General features: G+C 35.9%; 1 protein-coding gene across 3 annotated transcripts in view; it reads left to right on the top strand.

Annotated features, from left to right (window-relative positions):
• LOC136039305 (bridge-like lipid transfer protein family member 1) overlaps window positions 1-21,925 on the top strand; it is a 279,590-nt gene that overhangs the window by 115,508 nt on the left and 142,157 nt on the right. For all 3 annotated transcript variants that reach the window (XM_065722912.1, XM_065722913.1, XM_065722911.1), the window contains exons 26-28: window positions 3,046-3,207; window positions 6,349-6,556; window positions 7,317-7,633. In XM_065722912.1, coding sequence (XP_065578984.1) covers window positions 3,046-3,207; window positions 6,349-6,556; window positions 7,317-7,633 — 687 coding nt within the window. The remainder of the gene's footprint in view (window positions 1-3,045; window positions 3,208-6,348; window positions 6,557-7,316; window positions 7,634-21,925) is intronic.

The raw sequence follows: 21,925 nt of genomic DNA, 5'->3' as shown, positions 1-21,925 counted from the left end.
CCAGTTTTTTTTCTGTTCGCATAATTTGTTTTTTTTTTCAAATTTTGTTCTAGAAAATCTGTTTTTTTTTATGGCACTTGGTATTAACCAAGGAACATATAGCAATTGCAAATTCTGTCGGTCTGTCGATCTGTCTGTCGGTCCCGGTTTTGCTACTTTAGGCACTTCCAGGTAAGCTAGAACGATGAAATTTTGCAGGCGCATCAGGTACCGGACCAGATTAAATTAGAAATAGTCGTTTTCCCAATTTGACAATCTAGGGGGGAGTGGGGGCCCGTTAATTCGGAAGAAATAGAAAAAAAGAAGTATTTTTAACTTACGAACGGTTGATCAGATCTTGTGAAATTTGATGTTTGGAAGGATATCATGTCTCAGAAATGTTATTATAAATCCCTACTGGATCTGATGACATTGGGGGGGAGTTGGGAGGGGGAAACCTAAAATCATAGAAAACACTTAGAGTGGAGGGATCGGGATGAAACTTGGTGGGAAAAATAATCACAAGTCCCAGATACATGATTGACATAACCGGAACGGGTCCGCTCTCTTTGGGGTAGTTGGGGGGTGTTAATTCTGAAAAATTAGAAAAAATGAGGTATTTTTAACTTACGAACGGGTGATCGGATCTCAATGAAATTTGTCATTTACAAGGATATCGTGTCTCAAAGCTTTTATTTTAAATTCCGACCGGATCTGGCGGCATTGGGGGGAGATTGGGGTGGGGGAACCTAAAATCATGGAAAACGCTTAGATTGGAGGAATCAGGATGAAACTTGGTGGGAAAAATAAGCAGAAGGCCTAGATACGTGATTTACATAATTGGAACGGATCTGGTCTATTGGGTGGGGGGGGGGGGGGTAATTCTGAAAAATTAGAAAAAATGACGTATTTTTAACTTACGAAGGAGTGATCGGATCTTCGTGAAAATTCATATTTAGAAGGATCTCGTAACTCAGATCTCTTATTTTAAATCTCAACCGGATCCAGCGTGTTTGGGGGGGGGGCAGTTGAGGGCGACCGGAAATCTTAGAAAATACTTAAAGCGGAGAGATCAGGATGAAACTGGATGGGAAAAAATAAAAACCTGTCTAAGATACGTGACTGACATAGCCGGACCGGATCTTCTCTCTTTGGTGGAGTTGGGGGGGGGGGGTAATTTGGAAAAATGAGGTATTTGTAACTTACGAAAGGGTGACCAGATCTTAATGAAATTTGATATTTAGAAAGATCTTGTGCTTTAAAGCTCTAATTTTAAATTCCGACCAGATCTTGTGACATTGGGGGGAGTTCGAGGGGGAAACCGGAATTCTTGGAAAACGTGAAAATTGGTGTATTTTTATCTTACGAATAGGTGATCGGATCTTAATGAAATTTGATATTTAGAAGGAATTCATGTCTCAAAGCTCTTATTTCAAATCCCGACCCGATCTTTTGACATTGGGGGGAGTTGGAGGGGGAATATTGGAAAACACGAATCCCAAAGAGGATTCGCTCTCTTTGGGGGAGTTAGGGGGTGTTCAGTGATTTGGCGAGTTTGGTGCTTCTGGACGTGCTCGGACGATGAAAATTGGCAGGCGTGTCAGGGTGCTTCACAAATTGACTTGATAAAGTCGTTTCCCCAGATTCACCATCTGGGGGCTAAAGGGAGATGAAAAATTAGAAAAAATTAGGTATTTATAACTTACGAGGGAGTGATCGGATCTTAATGAATTTTGATATTTAGAAGGACATCGTTACTCAGAGCTCTTATTTTAAATCCTGACTGGCATTAAGCGTCTGATTTTCCTTTTAAATCAATCTATTGATTCTTAGAATTTTGTTAGAGCTCATACCATATGAGCTCTTGGCTCTTAGCTTTTCTTGCCTCGTCACAAGTGCCATATGAGCTCTTAGCTCTTGTTCATTTTATGGAAGTCCCCCCCCCCTGTTTTAGTTTTATCCTAAACTTTTCTAAGTTTTTCAAGTTTTTGCTTTGAAGATTTCAGCATATTTTCGAACGAAAACCCAGATTTTCAATTTTTCGCTGTTGTTCAGTTTTTTCATAAAGTTTTAAAATGCATAGTTTTTAGGCGGGTAAATATTTATCATTTTCATGCTTTTTCGATTGGAAGCACAGGTTTCTAATTCTGTCAAAGTTTTGAAGTTCACATCTAAGAGAACTCCCGTTTGACTAAACCCTAGTTTAACACAACCCTCCTTAAAGCTACGATGCAAGTAAATAATGTAATTCAAGTTCATACAATTCAAGTACCATTCAGTTCAACCCCCTAAATCTAAATGTAAGTAGAAGCCTGAAATTTTTAGAAAATTTGGAATCCTTGCCGTGAAAAGGGTTTCCATGGCACTGTGCATAAAAAATTGTGCGTCCAAAATGAGCATAAATGGGTTGTTGTTGCATATTATTCTCTTAGTTTGTCAATTCTCTAGTTTGTCATAAAACTAGCGAACTAAGTTCGAACATTGGATTTTCTGTTTTTAAATTTGGTTCGGTTTTAAATGGCTAGGCCACGTTCTGCGGATGAAGGATGACAGATTGCCGAAGATTGTCCTTTTTGGGCAACCGTCTTGGGCTACACGGAAAGCAGGTTGTCCTCGTCTGGGTTGGGAGGATGTCATAAATAAAGATTTAAATCAAATGGAAACTTCCTGGAAGGGTGTAAAGAGGGATGTCTTGAATAGATTAGGTTGGAGGAGGAGCATGCGTAGCTGTGTTGGCCTCATGCGGCTTGGCGCTGCAGTGAGTTATTAGTAGTAGTATTAGTAGTAGTAGTTAGGGAGGGTTTTTGCTCTTTACTAGCTGACCACAATGCAAAGACTAGCGGGAATGCTTTCAATTTATTTGTTATGTGTATTAAAATCGTGAATTTGTGTTTTGCCATTTTTTATCTGTGTTGACATGGCCGACATGGCGGCAGACCATCGATGGTCTGCCGTATTTTTCAAAGATCAACTATTATCGGTTTCATCCTTATATGTATTTGTGTCATTGAAAAATTCTAAGAATCTGCCCTTTTTCTTTCTTCTAACTTTATATTTTTGTTTCAGTCCAAATATTCTTATTTCTCTTCTAAGTCATTAGCTGTCCGAGAAGATCCATCTGTTCGTCTATGCATTTTGTTACAGACATTTCTGAGTGAGGGGAAACCAGATTTCCCGGAAGAAGCTCTTCATGAACATCATTTACCCCCTCCAGATACGACTCAACAAGTAACTAATTTTCAGTTTGTATTTCTTTTTCTTTCTTTTTTTTCAGTTTTTGTCCTTTACATATAAATAAAACCTGTATTTTCATCAGTTTACGCAATATAATTGACTAATCAAAGAAATAAGCATTGCTAGAAGGTAAACTGACCTATGGTCATCGGTTCAACTAAGTAAATCCGCAATACACGAATAAGAATTAGGAATAAAGATTGACTCCCTGATTCACGAACAAGAAGTTTTTTTTTGTTTTTTTTTTCGGAATAATGCTGCTCGGAAGGCTATTCCACAAATGCGGTGAAAAGTACGGCAACGCCTCATTTTATTTCTTTTTTCATACACCACCTTGTGCACATACACCGGTGATACACTTGCGCATGTCCTACCAACGAAAACCGGAATTAGTGAAAAAAAATATGTCAACAAAATGAGCTGCTGCAATACAATTTAAACATTAGCATACTAGTGTTAATAATTGGTGGTCATGTAACTGAAAACATTTAAGATTTCGAGTGCTAAATGTAGATATATTTGGTATTTTAGTATTTCGTTTGGTATTTAAAATGCCAAACAGATATAAGAAGTAACTAAATTACTGAAACTAGCACGTTCCGTTAAGATATGAACTGTTTTATTTTGAACTATCTGAAACTAGTATAAAGATTACTTGCCTAAAGGCCACATTCGTATCAAACAGTTCGTGATAGCGAACTGTATGTAAGAGGTGACTCGACTCAATAGTAACCGAAATTAATCGGCGAAGTAATCGGCGTATTATATAACCTATTGTAGGCGTTTCAAGCTCCTATCTACAAAAATGTGGTATTTTGTATTTTTGCCGGAAGAAAGATCACGAATGCATGTTTCTTTGTTGTTGTTTTTTGTTTTTTTTTTCCCGGGGATCATCGTATTAAACCAATAGTCTTAGAAGATCGGGAGATAGCTCATTCTAACGGATATCAAAAGTTCTTTTTAACTGACCAAAAGCATGGGGGAGGGGGGGGTAACTAGCGCCTTTTTCACGCCCATTTTTTCCTTAGGAACGTCCGACTAAAACTTTCAGATAATCATTTCAATCTGCATAGTTGAAAGGTCCAATTGCTATACTTTTAGTGATGACGTGACCCTCCATAGTCCCAGGGGAAATGGCTGTAAGTTAAGCAATTGGGCCATATTGCTCACATATAGTAGGCTATTTGTTATTGGGAAACATACGAAAACATTTTTGGGGTATTTTCATGCCCCCCCCCCATTTTTTTGGGGGGGGGATTTTCCAGAAGAAATTTTACTTGGAGGGGTCCTGATATCGATTAAAAATTTAAATAGAAAAAAATTCTGACTGTTTTGAAAAAAGAGTCAGAAATTAAATTAAAAAAAAACAAGTTTTTCCAAATGAAAGTAAGGAGCCATAGTCGTTGTTTCTTCTTTTTTTTGGGGGGGGGGGTAGTTGTCCCTCACCCAATAACATGGAAAAAACTAATTTATTAAGTAACTTCAAAACTATTAAGTAACAGGAGATAATTTAATTTTTTAATTAATTCATGGTCGTTTTTAATATAAAAAAGCGCGAAAAACAGGGATCCATTACACTTCGTAATATGTTCCAAGCTAACATTTATGTAAATATGAAACTTCCGATTCTGCACCGTAGACCTCAGTACCTTTACATCAAGAAAGTAGGTGAGCCTGGTTAATGGTAAAATTGCAAAAATGTTCTATACTTCCTATTTCGAAACGTTTGCTCAGGTCATTTTTTTCTGATATTGAAGGTTCCTTTACTCCCTATAATCTTTCAGTTCAAGATTAGATTTTCTTGTTTTGAAACTTTAGAAAATGGGTATGAATACCTTTACATCTGTAAATCTAACAGAAATGGAATCATTGAAAAAAAGAAGGTAGGTATACAGTAAATTTAATTTCCTGAATGAAAAAGAAAACCAGCTCCAAAAAAAGAATCAACATAAATATACAATGGATTATTTCTGAAATTAAGTTCCAGTGCCCCGATCATTACAAAAAAAGCTGCGGAAAAAAAGAGGCCATCAATGCTGCATAAGTTTTCGATAATAGTGATTCAAAGTGTTAGTGACAAGATGTCAGTGCTGGTAAAATAGCGTGTAGTTCAACTACGAGATTTAGTCTCCCTTGATGAGCGAGGGAGTTGAGGAAATAGGTGCTTTAAGCTTAAAGAGCAGAGTTTAGCGTAAGGAGTGAAGGTTGAAGAAGAGGCAGCCCCCCTCGTATATAGAACAATTCATGTTTGTTTTAATTTTGAATGTTGCTCCATACTTTCATTTGTATTTTTTTTTGTATTTAATGCAATCTAAGGTTGAATAATTGTACCCAATCTTCAAAGTAAACCTAGACATGTCGCCACCACAGATTATATAATTTCATAATGCTTCTTCCAATTCATGTTATAACTACCAAAATATCCCAACTACTACGTTTAAAAACCTGATCAATTACAAATTATTTTGAACAGGAATTCATAATAACATCCGTATAGATAAAAACTGTATAACAGGTTTTAATGACATTAACACCAATCAAACTGGAATTAATAAATTTAGTCAAGCTTGGCAGAGGTCCCTTTGCGCAAATAATGAGATCATTTAGATTCGATCTGCTATTTTTATTGCTGTGTCGTTTGCAAACGTCGTAATTCTTACATGTGGAATATGACGTACAAAAGAAACAATAGTGACCCCAAAACAAATCCCTGTTTGACTCCACACATTATTTGGAATGCTTATTGTGTTATAACCACAAGGAAAATTCGAGATTAACTTTACCTGTTACTAAAACGTTCCTATTGTGCCTGGTGGCTTAAATTGGGATGGAAGGGTTTGTGACCTCTGAGTTTTTTGACCCCCCCCCCCCTAAAATTAAAAAATATTGTTTTTGGTTATCTTTGTTGAAAAATGCCTTCTTGGGGTATTATTTTCGTTAAAATAATTGAAAAATGACAAATTTGCTCCCCCCCTTGAACCTCTGAAAAATACATTTTAGCCCCCCCCCCTACCTTAAATTTTCGTGGATTGACACCATTAATTCTGCTGCCATATGGATAGCTGAATTCAATTTACTTTTTCGGCACACAATGTTTATTTTAATTAGAGATTCTATATAGTTCTGTCTTTTCAGGGTATAATTGTTCTTCTCCGTCAATGGAAAGGGTCTTTCATCGTTCCTCCAGTTATTGAGAATAACGTAGCCCCATCAAAAAAAGGATTTCTTCATGTGAATTTCAATAGAAGTAAGTTAGAAAGGAAGAAATCAGATAAAAGCAGTGAAGGGTCTATTGCTGGATGCGAGTCTAATTCTGGAGGTAGCACTGCCGGGAAAAATTCCAGTAAGTAGACTTCAAAAAGTTTGGTTTAAAACGAAAAGCAACTATGTAACCGGTAAGGTAGGGTAAAAAAAGTAAAAATATTCATTGTAAATAAAAAATTGTCAAATATTCATTTCAGTTTTAACAAAGTCCAGTGTGTCTACCTTTTTACTAAAATTTATCCGTGGGAGTGGGCTGGGCTTTTCACATAAGCTGGAGAACTTGCCCCTTGAGCTGTGCGGATCATTTCCCTCTTGGAGGCACATTTCTTTGCCCGTCGACAATCTTGAGTGATATAGCTATCTCAATATTTTATCCGATGTCATATGGGTTGCATGGGTGCCTTTTGCCCTCCGGTTGATTTCGACTCTGAAAAAGAATTTGTGTTCTTTTATATTCCTTTATGACTATCTCTTTTATGCGATATTTTCTGTCGGCCAAGGCTATAATAGTATATGAAAAATACTTTGCTCTTTTCTAAGACAACCCTAATCCGTAAACTTTGATAAGATTTATCCTTATTATTTGCTAGAGCAGGAATCTGGAATGGCCTTGATCAGGTTCTCTCCCATTTCAGACTTTCTCCTAACTTAGTCTCAGGCTTTGTGGAGCTCAAACCTCTACAGGTGTGTTTTTCTGTCTCAAAATTGAAGAAAATCATCCATGATCCTCTAGGCTAGGTCTACCTAAACAAAGTGAATCATATACCCACTCATTTTATTTGCATCTTTAGTGAAATTAATACAGCATAAGTAATATGTCAATCATTCTAATTTTCAAGGCCAATCATCTCTACCAAAAGTTGAGGAAGGTATTGTTCAGCATGCCGCTTTGTCTGATTGGCTGGATGCCAGGAATCCTTTGCTTTCAAGTTCTCAGAGACGAAAGTCTTCACCTGTTCCGTCATTTGGAGTTTTTGGATCGCGAAATCCTACCCCTCTGTTTGGAGATCATCCTTCAGAATCGGGAGGCTTGTCCACGCCTACAACTGGACATCGCCATGATGCTTTAGCTGAAAGTTATGAAGAGAGGCATAATTCATCTGGAGGAAATGCTAATTTTGTCCCAGAAGTATCCTTCAAAGCAAGTTTTCAAAGGGTAAAAAATTTTCTTTTTTATGGTATTAATTTAAGAAAACATTTTCTACAAAATAAGTTTTTAAAGAAATGTGAAGAGCTATATTAAACCAAAAATGCGCAGAAATAAAGTTAAATAATTTTTCAAGCGTAAAACTGCTACAAATCACCATCAATAAATAAATGTATGTACCCGGTGTATTGATGAGGGGGATGTTCAACTAGCCAAAAGGCAATTTGTGTATACTACTTCTGCTGTTTTTACTACAGCTACTTCTGTTTAATACTACTACTAATCTTCTATTACTATTTCTAGTAATACTCCTACCTAGTTTTTCCGGGCTTTTTGAAATTGTTCGAAATGTCAATCCTTATGAAACTAGAAACAGGGATGATGTGCTAGTGCCATCTACCCCTGCAGCGCGCTCGGACTTTGGTCTGATAGTTGCTGTCGGACGTGCCTGGAATTCCATTCCTGTTGGGATTCGACGGTCCTGTACCATAGGATCCTTCAAGAAACGGTTGAAGAATTTTTTAATAAAAAAAAATAAATTAAATTATAATATTGATCAGTTATTTATATTGTTTAGTTATCAAGATTTAATTTATTTATTTAATTATTTAGATTGAATTTATTTATTTAGATTTGGGTGGTGTGAGTGTTGGATCCTCGATGTATATATATTTTTTTATTTTTATTTATTTTTTGTAAGTAGGTGGTGCGGAGACCGGTTGTACTCGGGTGAGGATTGGTGAGTAGACTCTAAATATATTTTAAGTGTGAATGTAATTAATAGTTATTTATGTTTTGTTTTGTTGTTTTTTTTTCCCAAATAACGGGCCATTGAGCCCTTTGGGATATTTTTTGTTTATAAATGGATGGATATTGGTAATAAAAGGAACTTGAACTTGAACTACTACTATTAGCCTAAAACTAAGGCTAAGGGTATGAAGGTGAAGATGTAAGGGAATATTGAGGGGGAGGTTTAACTGAATCAAGACATACTCTGTGCATGCTAGTTTTTAAAAGGGCATATCCTAGCCTAAAGATAATAGAGCCGTCCTAGCCGAGTCCGTTGGTGCGCTGAATTTGGGATCCTTTGTCTGAGAGGATGCGGGTTCGCATCCCAGTGTACCCAATTGTTCATTTTGGGACGGGGGTCAGTGGCATGACTCTGTAAGCTTAGCCAGAGTCGACCCAGCTCTAAATGGGTACCTGTAGAAATCTGGGGAGGGTAAACAGGAAGGGTGTGCGAAAGCACAGGATGGTTGGCCCCCAACCCCCCATTCCACTTCCTGGCTGAAGGGCCAAGAAACGGAGATCAGCACCGCCGGTAGGGAATGTAAAGTCTAATGCAGTATCCTTTTTTTTATCAGCAATATCTTAGGAAAAGTTTGGAGTACGAAGTTGAAACAAACAGGGCTTTTGAACAAACCAAAAGGCAATATTTGCTTGCTACTTCTAGTACTTCTACCACTACCAATATGCTACTGCTAGTAATAGGGCTACTACTATTGCTACTTCTAGGGTATGCTTCCACTATTCTACTTATGCTTTCACAATTGAAATAAATCGAAAGAGTATAAGAACATCTAGGTTTTCAAAATAGCATAAATAAAGTGTTTTAGGAAGGGCATTCACTTTTATTTTTCAGGGTAACTTAAGGAGGTATAGAACTAAACTATATGTGTCTGGATTTTTAAAAGGGCTTAAATTATTGGAAAGAGCCACTTTGAACTAAAAATGCGCAGAAATAAAGTCAAAAAAATTTTCAAGCGCAAAACTGCCACAATTCAGCATCAATAAATAAACGAAATTTAAAACGAACAGAAATTAAAATAAATAACCAAGGCAATTTCAAAGTGAGTAGAAACTAAGCTGAGTAGGGCTGACACCCCTCCCCCATGCATTTTAAAGACCAGGATATAATTTGTACTTTAGTGAAAACATAATATATTTCAATTTTTTTTCTTTTGTAAATATAATAAATCTAAGATTATCAAGACTTTCAGGAATAAGTATCAGTATATTATGTATATCAAACCGTCAATCCACATTCTTTTTTTTCAATATTCTCAATTATTATAGGGTATTTTTTTATATTATGAGTAATGGAAACACAAAATAAATAGAGAAAGAACAACATAATACAAGGATTGTTTTCAGTAAAGTCCAATTTATATTCTGGTTACATAAGACCCATGATTGCACCGAGTATGATTTTTGCAGTCCGTTTCGGCACAGTTTTAATGTCACTACTGAGATATTCCAGACCAAAGAACCGCCTAAATAAAAACATTAATTGTTTGTAATCTCTTCTTTTTTTTTCTTTACATTGGGCTGGAGCAAACAAAACTTCTCATGCCAAAAGGGCACGAAAGATATATTTGCATAAATGTTTTCGCAACCCTATTCTATTCTTGCTATCCTACCTGTATTGTAGTCCATTATATTTAGTTCAAAAATAAAGTAATCTACTCTTTTCTAGATTATTTAATGTTGAATCCTAATGAAACTCGACCTTTCATAGAAATCTAGATTTTAATGAATTAAATAAATATGACAATATATCTACGACAGAATATTTTAATAACAAAGTGATTGTTACGTGCATAACCCGTGTATGAATATTCTTTTTTTTGAAAAAAAAAATAGGGCTTTCGAGACGTAGTTTCAAGCTGCGCCGAAGTGTTTACCCAAAAGGTTGTCAGAGATTATGTTGCACAGATGTATCACTCAAAGGCAGGTAATCTGCTTTACTCTAATCCAAAAGTCTCTTTGCATATCTTGTTGCATCCATTGCGAAATGTATTTAGGTTTATTTTAGTTTATATTGAAGTGTGTATGAATTTCTCCTAATATTTTCCATTTGTTGCTAATAATATTGATGAGACGAAACTAAAAAATTAGTTTCTAGTACAGAAATAAGTACAGTAATATTTTTTTAAGAGGATTTCTGGACCAAAACATTTTTATTAAGGCCGCGCAAACGTCCAGAAATTATACTCTCTTTTCAGTCCTTTTTCAATCGCGGCAAATCGACAAACACTCAAGGTTATCAGATTTCACTGCCGTCATTAAACTCAAGGGGTTTCTCACTGAAAATTATGATTAATGTATATTCATTCTTCGTAATTCGACAAGTAAATAGGAATATTTATTTGGAAAAGAACTATTATTCGAGGAGAAAATTAGAGAAATTATTATTCGAGATTTTTTTTTGGAGGAGGGGGGTTCAACTCTTACGAAAGAAATACCAGGAAAACACAGGAAAATTAAACATTTCGCTGAGAAAATTAAGCATTATACAAATTTAAGGTGGGTGAATCCCTCGCCTGCGTGTGTGCCTGTGGTCTGGTCATCATTATTTGCCAGGAGACGCGGTATAAAATTGTGGAAATTACAAATAAAAAGTACATATTTTCGGGTTTTTACTTCATGCAGACCTATTTAGAAAAATATAATTTAAATAATTGCTCGCAGCGAAGTGACAAATTTATTTCATTTTATCAAAAAGTTCGTGGTAACGAACTGTACTAAGGAGCGAACCGGCTCAATAGTAACCAAAACTCTAAAAAACGGATTTTTGATACCAATAGCTACATGAACAAAATCGCATTTTAATGCTGACTTTAAATATATGAGATACCTATCTAAAATTACGAGTCTAAGAAAAATTGCCTTATTTTAGAAAATAGAGGGAAACACCCAATAAAAGTAATAAAACCAAAATTACACCCATCCGAATCAGCCTATCAGGGAACCCTACCGTGGAAGTGTTAAGCTTCTATCAGCAAAAATATGGATTTTTTTCCAGGGGTGATTATATCGAACCAGTTGTCATAGAATGTTGCGAGCGGGCTCATTTCAACGGAAATGAAGTTATATACAAGTGATTTATATATAAAAAAATGAAGTATATAGTACCCTTTTTAAGTGATCTAAAAAATTGGAGGGCACCTAGGCCTCTTCCCACGCTAATTATTTTCCCACAGTCACCCGATTAAAATTGTGAGATAGCCATTTTATTCAGCATAGTCGAAAAACCTTATAACTGTGTCTTTGGGGACGACTTATTCCACCAGAATCCCCGTGGAAGGGGCTACAAGTTACGAACTTTGATCAGTGTTTATATAGTAATGGTTATTGGGAAATGTACAGACGTTTTCAGGAGGATTTTTGGTTGGGGGGGGGGGGGGGTTGAGAACAGGGGGTTATGTTGGGGGAACTTTCCATGGATGAATTTGTCATGGGGGAAGAAAATTTCCATGAAGGGAGCGCAGGATTTTCTAGCCTTATTTCAAAATAGAACAATACAAAAATAAATATGAAACAGTTTTTTCAACTGAAAGTAAGGAGCAGCATTAAAATTTAACACTAACAGAATACAGAAGTTCGTTACGTAAGCTAACTCGTAAGTTACGTAGATCTTTTACTAGCAAAAACGTTCGTAAAATATTAAAAGTTCTAGTTGCCTTTTTAAGTAACCAAAACATTGGAGGGCAACTAAGCCTCCTCCCCTGCTCCTTTTTTCTCAAAGTGATTCTATCAAAATTAAGAGAAAGCCATATAAATATGAAATTTCGTTTTAATTATTCATCTGTGGAGAGCCAAAATCAAAACATGCATTAGTTCAAAAACGTTCAGATATTAAATGAAAAAAAGACATGTTTTTAACTGAAAGCAAGGAGCAACATTAAAACTTAAAACGAATATAAATTACTTCGTATGTGAAAGGGGCTGCTTCCTCCTCAACGCCCCGCTCTTTACGCTAAAGTTTTACTCTTTTTCTCTCAATTCTTCTTTTTAAAACAGTAAAAAACTTTAGCGTAAAGAGCGGGGCGTTGAGGAGGGAGCAGCCCCTTTCATATACGAAGTGATTTCTGTTCGTTTAAGTTTTAATGTCGCTCCTTACTTTCAGTTAAAAAAAAACTTGTTCTTTTTATTTAGCTTATCCATACGGGTTCATTAAAAAATATTCTAAAGTTCGATTGTTGCTTGAGTATTTGTATATCTGAATTTGTATTCGGATAAGACTGTAATGACACATGATAACTACCCATACCTGGAGTTGGATTTATCCACAAATCCACAGTTGGATTTATATAAACGGTTCTCGTATCTCCATACTTCTTGGCAACCTTCCGTCGACAATTTCGGGTAACAGTGCCTCAAAATAAAAATTTTTTAGATTTGGCAGCATTTTGTTAGACCAGAATTCACGGTCACGACCAATCTTTTCATAATATAATTCCTCTTCCCCTAAAAATATTACAAAGTATACAAAATCAATGTCACAACATTCCAATTGCATTTGAATTTGGTAATAGTAGTCATGTGTTCTTTTCAGCTTTATTTCACTATTAACTTTCTTTTCTAGACATGTATTTTTTTTAAGCGCTATCCACTCTTCCAATGTAAGCCCTTTTGCTGTCAAAGGGCACTTCACCTCCAAAAGAGCCTTCTCACCCGAAGGAAAAATTGCTATCCCGTCCGGACTGGCCCCTAGAAACCCATATTCCTTGTGAATGAAAAGCCCAGCAGAGTTCACAATGCAACCCATTTTCTTTGCAAAAGCTGCAATAGCTACAGGCTCATACATCTGACCATGCTCCATTGCCTTTGTTTGGCGGTTTCTGGGATACAGCAGCTGCCGAACTAATGAGCCCACAGTCTTCAACCGCCTTTTACAAACAGCACCAGCTACGGAAGCTGTAATTCTGTTTTTTCTGTATTCTATCCAGCTATTATCGATAGAATTTCTCTGAAGCCTAGTGGCTTTTTCGATACTGAGGATATCTGTTGCAGTACATTGGAGACGAGTCAAAAAATCTGTTTTTGCAATTTCGAGCGCACTGCAATCAAGATCCGGAGCAGTTGCGTTCGAGCCGTAGTTTTTGTCTGCTCCGGTTGGCTCCCTGATTTCTTTTGAAGGGAGTTTTGTGGAAGCATTAGTGAAAAGGCGCTTTTTAGTAGACAGTTTTTTACGTCGAGCAGTAGTCATGGCCCGCTGTTGTGCAAGTTTTTTCAACTGCCTACTTGGTGTAGATCCTACAGTTCTTCGAAATATTTCAAGGCGAGCTGAGTGACCTTTCGTAAATCGGATTCCTGCTGCTTTAACACGGGTGGTATATCGCGCACTTTGGCTAACCATGATGTTTTTGCCACCTATAAGCCTTGCAACTATGCTCATAAAATATTCTGCCAGGTTGCTCGTGTGGTTTCCTATCAGTAGACGAGCCCTTCTGGTCAGCGTATCAAAGGCTGAATACACATGGCTGAGAAAGATGTTGCTAGGGGTGTCTTCAGGATTGACCTGTAGAACTTTCCCGGAGAACGAGCAGCGTGTAGGACAAAATCTATGGTCACCACGGAAAAAATGTAGAGGAATTGCCTTCAGCGCACTGATGAGATCCTTCACGCTTTTCTTCTCTGTGGTGGCACATACAATTGCATTTCTGGCAAAATCACACATTCTCTTTATTATTGCGGCACTAAGAAATCTTCTGCATTCGGCATTTTCATGCTGCTTCTTATATAGTCTGTTTTTCAAGCATTTGCACGCATGATTAGCACACTCAATTTTTTCTACATTTCTGCCATATGGTACCCTTGCTATAATTTCAGAATGGGTACTTGAATCGCCGTCGGCAACAAATCGAGTATATCTTAGATTGTGCATGGATGTTGCTATTCGGAATGCGTCAACTAATATATCTGACTCCATACCTGTACTGGGCCCCTGCCAGTTCATAAAACATGTATGTTCAGGAACAGATCTATTAACTTGATGCCTGTATTTCACGCAAGTACAGCAATATTTGTTCCTAATTCCTAGATTTAAGAGTTTCTTCGAATAGAAACCTATCACCACTCCACAGCCTGAGAGTGCACGATATCTATTCCCATAACTTCGTGTACACCAGCTTCCATCAACTATAACACATGTCTCTACAGCTCCATTTGGGTGAATTTTCTCACCTGCTTCCAGTGCCATCCTTCGCTCGGTTTTCCCATTTTCGATAAGATAGTCATAGAGAACTTTTTCCAATTCTACGCAAATTTCTTTCTCAAATTTCGTAAAGACTTTTTGAGACGGGGTATTTATTCCAATGGTAGAGAAAAGTTGTTGAACCTGGGCGTGAGTCATTCCACCATTTATTGCACCAACCACTACCTCTTTGTTGACACTTACTGTTCCTGTTTCTGTTTTGTGTTTCTTTCTGATAGTATTCACACTATCAAAATCAGTCCTTTTCCGTTTTTTGACTACGGTTTTCGTTGAGTCTTTTTTTTTAAGCCTTCTAGGAGCAAGGGGTTTTTCTGTGTGAATTGTGGCTTCCTCATGACATGATTCGCATTTGAAGATGAGTCTTGAGCGCAATCCAGCTCTATGTTCTTTAAAAAACATCATATTTGAAACCAAATTGATGTCTTGGCACCTGTAAATAAAATGCTAATTGGTTGTGAGGAAGTAAAATAGTAAAGTAGCGATTTTATTGTTTTGGTAGAAAGGAAAGTGCTATAGCTTCAAAAAGGATAGGTAGTATGTAGAGTAGTGAGCGATGCTGGGTAATTAAAATATGAATAAAATATAAAATATAGCTAGAAATGGGCGAGAAGTGGAAATTATACGATCTAACCGAAAGTTTGTTGTATTTCATTGTCAGATTAAACCACCCAATTTTATTTATGTATGTAACCAAGCCAAAAACTGTCCTGGAACTACCAATCAGGAAAGCCAAGTATTTCAAAACTTTACAAAATCCTTTGGGGCATGACAGGAAATGCCCTCTAAACAGACCCGTGTCGATTTACCAAATTCCAACGGAAATTACTAACCAAATTCCAAGAAAATTAAGTCTCACTTGACTCCCTAAAATCAAATTCAAAGTAAAAATCCGTGCCCCAAATTCAGTTGCATCTCAACTATCATTTAAATTTTTATTCGAGTAATTCACAAAGTTCTTATTAGTACGATTAAAAATACCAATATGCTTTTATGAGTTGGGAGGATCAAATTAGCTAGTTTATTTCTCAAATCCTTTAAAGCCTTTGCAGACATTCTTCCAGAACCTTTATCCGTACTTTTTAATGATTAGATAAAAAAAACAAGCATTTTAAATGAAAGTAAGGAGCAACATTAAAACTTAGAACGAACAGAAATTATCCCGTATATGAAAGAGGCTGTTTCCTCCTCAACGCCCCACTCTTTACGCTAAAGTTTGACTCTTTCTCTTAACTCTACTTTTTAAAACAGTAAAAAATTTAGCGTAAAGAGCGGGGCGTTGATGAGGAAGCAGCCCCTTTCATATACGAAGTAATTTCTGTTCGTTTTAAGTTTTAATGTCGCTCCTTACTTCTGTTAAAAAAACTGTTTTTTTTTTTATTTAATTTCTGAACGTTTTTGAATCAATGCATGTTTTGATTTTGGCTCTCCGCAGATGAATAATTAAACCGAAATTTTAATATTTATTTTTTTGTCTAAAGTGCTTTCTCATAGTTTTGATCGAATTATTTTGAGAAAAAATGGAGCGGGGGAGGATGGCTAGTTGCCGTCCGATTTTTTGGTTACTTAAAAAGGCAACTAAAAAATTTTATTTTTTACGAATCTTTTTATTAGTAAAAGATATACGCAACTTACAAATTAGCTTACGTAACTAACTTCTGTATTCTCATGTTTTTTTTACGTATACGAAGGGGCTCACCCCTCGTTAGTACCTCGCTCTTTACATTAAAGCTTAAATTTTGTCCCAATTTCTTAAGAATGACCCCTGAATCACAAAAGCCGTAGAATAAATAGTTGAAATTACTAAAAATACTTTAGCGTAAAGAGCGAGGTATTAGGAGGAGGTGAGCCTATCGTATGCTTAATAATTTCTGTTCGTTTTAAGCTTTAATGCTTCTCCTTACTTTCAGTTGAAAAAAGCTTTTTCATATTTATTTTTTTTTAAATAATACTAGAAAATCCTGGGCTCCCTTCATGAAAATTTTCTTCCCCCATGACAAATTCCTCCAAGGAAAGTTCCCCCAACATATACCCCTCTTCTTCGAGTTACGAGTTTGGAAAATAAGGGGAAACACCCCTAAACGTCATAGTATATTTTTTTATTTTTCAAAATGGCAATTTTTTTTTTTTTTTAATGGAGAGTTGTGAGACAGAGTCAAACTTTAGCGTAGAAAGCAAGGCGTTGAGAAGGGAACAGCCCCTATCATATACGGAGTAATTTCTGTTCGTTTTAAGTTTTAATGTTGCTCCTTACTTTCAGTTGAAAAAACTTGTTTTTTTTTTATTTATTTCAGAATAGCGCGACTCATTTTTTCCGCCGATTGATTAGCTTTCGTCATAAATTAATACAGAAGTAAAAAGTGGGGCTATTTCAAAATGTAATGGGAAAATATATAATGGGCTATAAACTGTCGCTTAAAGAGGGGCGAGGGGTGGGGTATAGCAAAGCACTCGCTCTTAGGAATAGTATAAGTAGCTACTTATGGTTGTTTTAAGTTCTTTTCTGAATTTTTAGGCCTTCCTTCAAATGTGCCCCTCTCCTTATTTTTTACCAAAAATATAATTTAAAAGATCTACTGTTTAATACTGTAAAAACTTTAGCGTAAAGAGCGGGGCGTTGAGGAGGGAACAGCCCCTTTCATATACTGGGTAATTTCTGTCTGTTTTAAGTTTTAATGTTACTCCTTCCTTTCATTTAAAAAAAATCGTTTTTTATTTAATTTCTGAACGTTTTTTCAGTTAATCCATGTTTTGATTTCGGCTCTGCGCAGATGAATAATTAAAACGAAATTTGAATTTTTATTTTTTTGGCTAAACGGCTTTCTCATAATTTTGATCGAACGATTTTGAGAAAAATGAGCGGGGAAGGAGGCGCAGCTGCTCTCCAATTTTTTGCTACTTAAAAAGGCAACTAGAGCTTTTAGTTTTTTACGATGGTTTTCATTAGTAAAAATATACGTAACTTACGAATTAGCTTACCTAACGAACTTCTATATTCGCAGGTATCTATTACGTATATAAGGGGGGCTCGCCCACTTGTCAATACCTCGCTCATTACACTAAAGCTTAAATTTTGTCCTAAATCCTTAAGAATGACCCCTGAATCACAAAGGCCGTAGAATAAATAATTGAAATTACTAAAAAATACTTTAGCGTAAAGAGTGAGAGATTAGGAGGAAATGAACCCCTTATATGTGTAATATTTTTTGTTCTTTTTAAGTTTTACCGCTGGTCCTTACTTTCAGTTGAAAACACTTTTTCATATTTATTTTTTCATTGTTTTTTTTTTTAAATCATGCTAGAAAATCCTGCCCCCTCCCATTCATGGAAAATTTTCCTCCTCATGGCAAATTCCTCCATGGAAAGTTTCCCCAACATAACCTCCTCTTCTCAACCCCTCCTTCCAACCAAAAAATCCCACTGAAAACGTCTGTACACTTCCCAATAATCATTACTATGTGCAAACACTGGTCAAAGTTTTTAACTTGCAGCTTCTCCCATGGGGACTTTGGGGGAGTAAGTCGTCCTGAAAGACATAGTTAAAAGGTTTTTCAACTATGCTGAATAAAATGGCTATATCAGGATTTTGATGGCGCTAGAACTTTTCATTTCCATTTGAATGAGCCCTCTCGCAAAATTTTAAGACCACTGGGTCGGTACAATCACCCTTGGAAAAAAGAATTAAATAAATAAACACGCATCTGGGATTTGTGTTTTGGCAAAATATACAAAATTCTACATTCTTGTAGATAGGAGCTTGAAACTTGTACAATAAGGTTCTGTGATACGCTGAATCTGATGGTGTTACTTTCTTTAAGATTAAATGACTTTTAGGGGGGTTCCGTCATTTTCGAAAATAAGGTAAATTTTCTCAGGCTCGTAACTTTTGATGGGTAAGACTAAACTTGATGATGAGACTCACATATTTAAAATCGGCATAACAGTGCGATTCTTGAGATGTTCTGATATCAAAATTCTGTTTTTTAGAGCTTTGGTTACTATTGAGCCGGGTCGCTCCTTACTACAGTTCGTTACCACGAACTGTTCGAAATTACCTCTACTGGTAAGTTCGCTTTATGTTGGAAAAAAAATGATAAAAAGAAGTTTTTTAACTGAAAGTAAGGAGCAAAATTAACGAACAGTAATACTCCGTATATCAAAGGGGCTTTTCCTCCCTCAACACCTTGCTCTTTACGCTAAAGTTTGACTCTTTTTCTTAAGTTTACTTTTTAAAACAGTAAAAAACTTTAGCGTAAGGAGCAGAGCGTTGAGAAGGGAGAAAACCTTTTAATATACAGAGTAATTTCTGCTTGTTTTAAGTTGTAATGTCGCTCCTTACTTTCAGTTCAAAAACTTGTTTTTTTTTTTCATTTTATTTCTGAACGTTTTTGGATTAATACATTTTTTTTGTGTTTTTTTTCTGTTTCTCTGTTTGCCATTCTGGCATGTCCAATGAATTGTGGGACAGAATAGAGGCAGTTCAAAAAACGTGTCTAAGAATTATTTTCAAACAGGGTAAAGGGCCTTACATTTCCCTTCTTCGGAGAGCAAATCTAGTCACCCTTAAGGAAATGAGAGTACAAATTTCCTTATTATTTTGCCAACAATATCGTGCATAACCCTTGTACTACTTCTCCTTTCCGTAGTGAATATTTACCCACCCGCCGCGTCAGGGGCGGATCTAGGATTTTTTTTTTGGGGGGGGGGGGGTGTACATGAAAGGTTACTCCGATAAACTTGTGGACAAAGAAATACCAACAATTTAAAGGGAACTGCAACAATTTCTAAGTCGTGGGTAGGTAGTGGACATGGACTTTAATTTAATATAAAATCTGATGAGTTCTATTGAAATTAAAGTCAATTAGAAATATTGAAACAAAAAAAGTAAGTTTATAAGAACCACCTCGCCATAAAACACAATTAAAAGGTTGTTCACCCTCTACAAAAAAATAATATATTAAATCTTTTCTGCATAATTTTTAGCATTTGCACTTCTGGTGACTATAGCGAGTTACTGAAACTTTGTATTGTCAAAAAAAAAAAAATTAGTACCATATTTTGGTATCATACATTCTTTGGAACTAATTGTTGATTAAACATTAAGTAATAGTTCGTTTGATGGTGTAGCACGAAAAATAGAACAAAGAAATAGAAATATAATGCTTTCTTATTGTTGCTATTAGCAGCGGATTAAGTCAGAATTTTAAATCTCCCCTTCTTACGAATGAAAATTTTCGCCTCCCAGTTGGCATTTGTGGTAATACGGACAGATCCCCTTGATAAACTTGAATTTAATTAAATACTTTTTGGGGACATGTGTCATTAATAAAAATCTAATAGAGACTGCAAAAAGTAACTGAAACCTTGTTTCAAACTTGTTTGCAAAAAGAAACAGCCTTAATAACTAAAAACTTACTAAAAACTCGACTATTAAAAACCAAATATAAAAAAATTCGTCACTAAAAGAACCAGAGCAAGCGGTCCCAACCACAAATCTACTACTATGTCACGGGGAGGGTGCCCCCTGCATTCGCCACTGCCCCACGTTCTAATTCAACAAAAATCCCCCTTCTTGCCCAAATAAGAGTTTCCACTGAAAGATATAGAAGAACGTTCATCCTTCACATATTTGGAATTTTAAATTACTAACCCTTCGCTCTTATCGCTCCACTTTTAACTTATAGTTTTAATGCTTATTTTGCAACTGCAAACTTTACAATTCTTGCAAGGTAAACTAAATTGTCATTTTGTTTCAATTTGTTTTCCCGGTTTTAATTTAAGACTTTTTATGGTTTGACTTTTTTACTGATTGCAATTTTATGAGTTTAAACTGGTTTGATATTTATTACTGATTGGCATTCACCATTTTTTTTAATTTTTTTATTGAGACTAAAATGTGAATTTGGCCCTTTTGGGCTTGTGATAGCCGTTTTGTAGAAATAAATCTTGTCTTGTCTAAACGAAGATGAGATTGCTAAAGAAATAGCGAAACAACTGCCGACTATTCTATATAAGCTTTAAATTGTTGGTAAAACCAACAATAGTGAAATTAAACTAACCTAAGTAGATACCGTCGGAGCGTTCTGTTGTTTTGGGATGAAAATATCTTTAAAAGTTATCGAACATTCTTTCTCTATAGCAGAAAAGACAATTATCAAGAATTAATAAGGTACAAGTTGTATTAATTGCAACCCAGAATAATTCCCCATCCTAATAATTTTGATTGCAGTAAATCAATGACGTAAAATGAAAGACAAAGAAAAAACTTACATGTGGCGAATCACGAGCTTTTCATAATTCTCAAAAAGGTAAGGCAGATCCACAATCCAGCGTGAGCCTTTTAGAAGGTCTGACCCCAAATTTCTTCCAGAAGTGATAACTTTCAACACAAAAGGGGAATTTGTTCCAATTCCTTCGGAACTTGATTCGTCGTGAACCGAAGCATCCGTTAAGTCTTCTAACATATATTTTGGTAAACGCGGTCTGCCTCTAGCCCGATAATTTAATTTCAACTTTTCACGATGGGCCTGCACATTTGGCAAATGGAGCCCTCGTATATTTCTTTTTTTCCCATGTTACTGTGGTCAATAACAAGAACTATATAAGAACTTTATTAGGGTTTTGACCATTTTTATCGGGGTTCACTTACTAAAGGGTTGAATTGTTTCTTGGAAAGGCCTTGGACTTGAGACTGGTCATTTGACTGCTTTAGTATGGGTAATTTTTATTGGGGTTTATTTACCAAGGGGTGGGATTGTTTCTTGGAAAGGCCTTGGACTTGAGACTGGTCATTGACTGCTTTTGTAGTTTGCTTTGGTAGTTCTACAGCAAGACTCGGGTTTTGCTATAACAAATTTAAATATTCTGGGGACATTTTGTTTCGTTCATTCGTTATTTTGTTTCATTCATTAGTAATTAATTAGCTTATTTTATATATTATTAATTCTTATTTCAGTACGAAGATTATGCAAAATTGTACTTATACTACAATACATAAATTTGTCCTGAATTTATTTTAATTAAACCAAAACGATAGATCAATCTTTTTAAAATAAAACCATTGCTTCTTATTCGGCCCTTGTGCTGTGTTCAATTTATCTCTAGGATTAGACGTAGCTTATCCTTAATTATTTATACAATACAATTTTCTTATATATTCATTAACCGGCAGTTTGGTGTCTGCACCTTACTTCTTCTCTAGACTCTGTTTAAACAGGTTAGAACTAAATAATGCTTGACTGAATCGCTCCTGAACAATCCGAGTGGTTAGCCCCTTGGTGTAATTTTTGCATTCTTAGATGCTC

This window comes from Artemia franciscana, chromosome 19, assembly GCF_032884065.1.
Source record: "Artemia franciscana chromosome 19, ASM3288406v1, whole genome shotgun sequence".
In the NCBI taxonomy this organism is placed as follows: domain Eukaryota; kingdom Metazoa; phylum Arthropoda; class Branchiopoda; order Anostraca; family Artemiidae; genus Artemia; species Artemia franciscana.
Note: the sequence above shows the minus strand (reverse complement) of the source record. Positions and strands in the feature narration are given on the sequence as shown.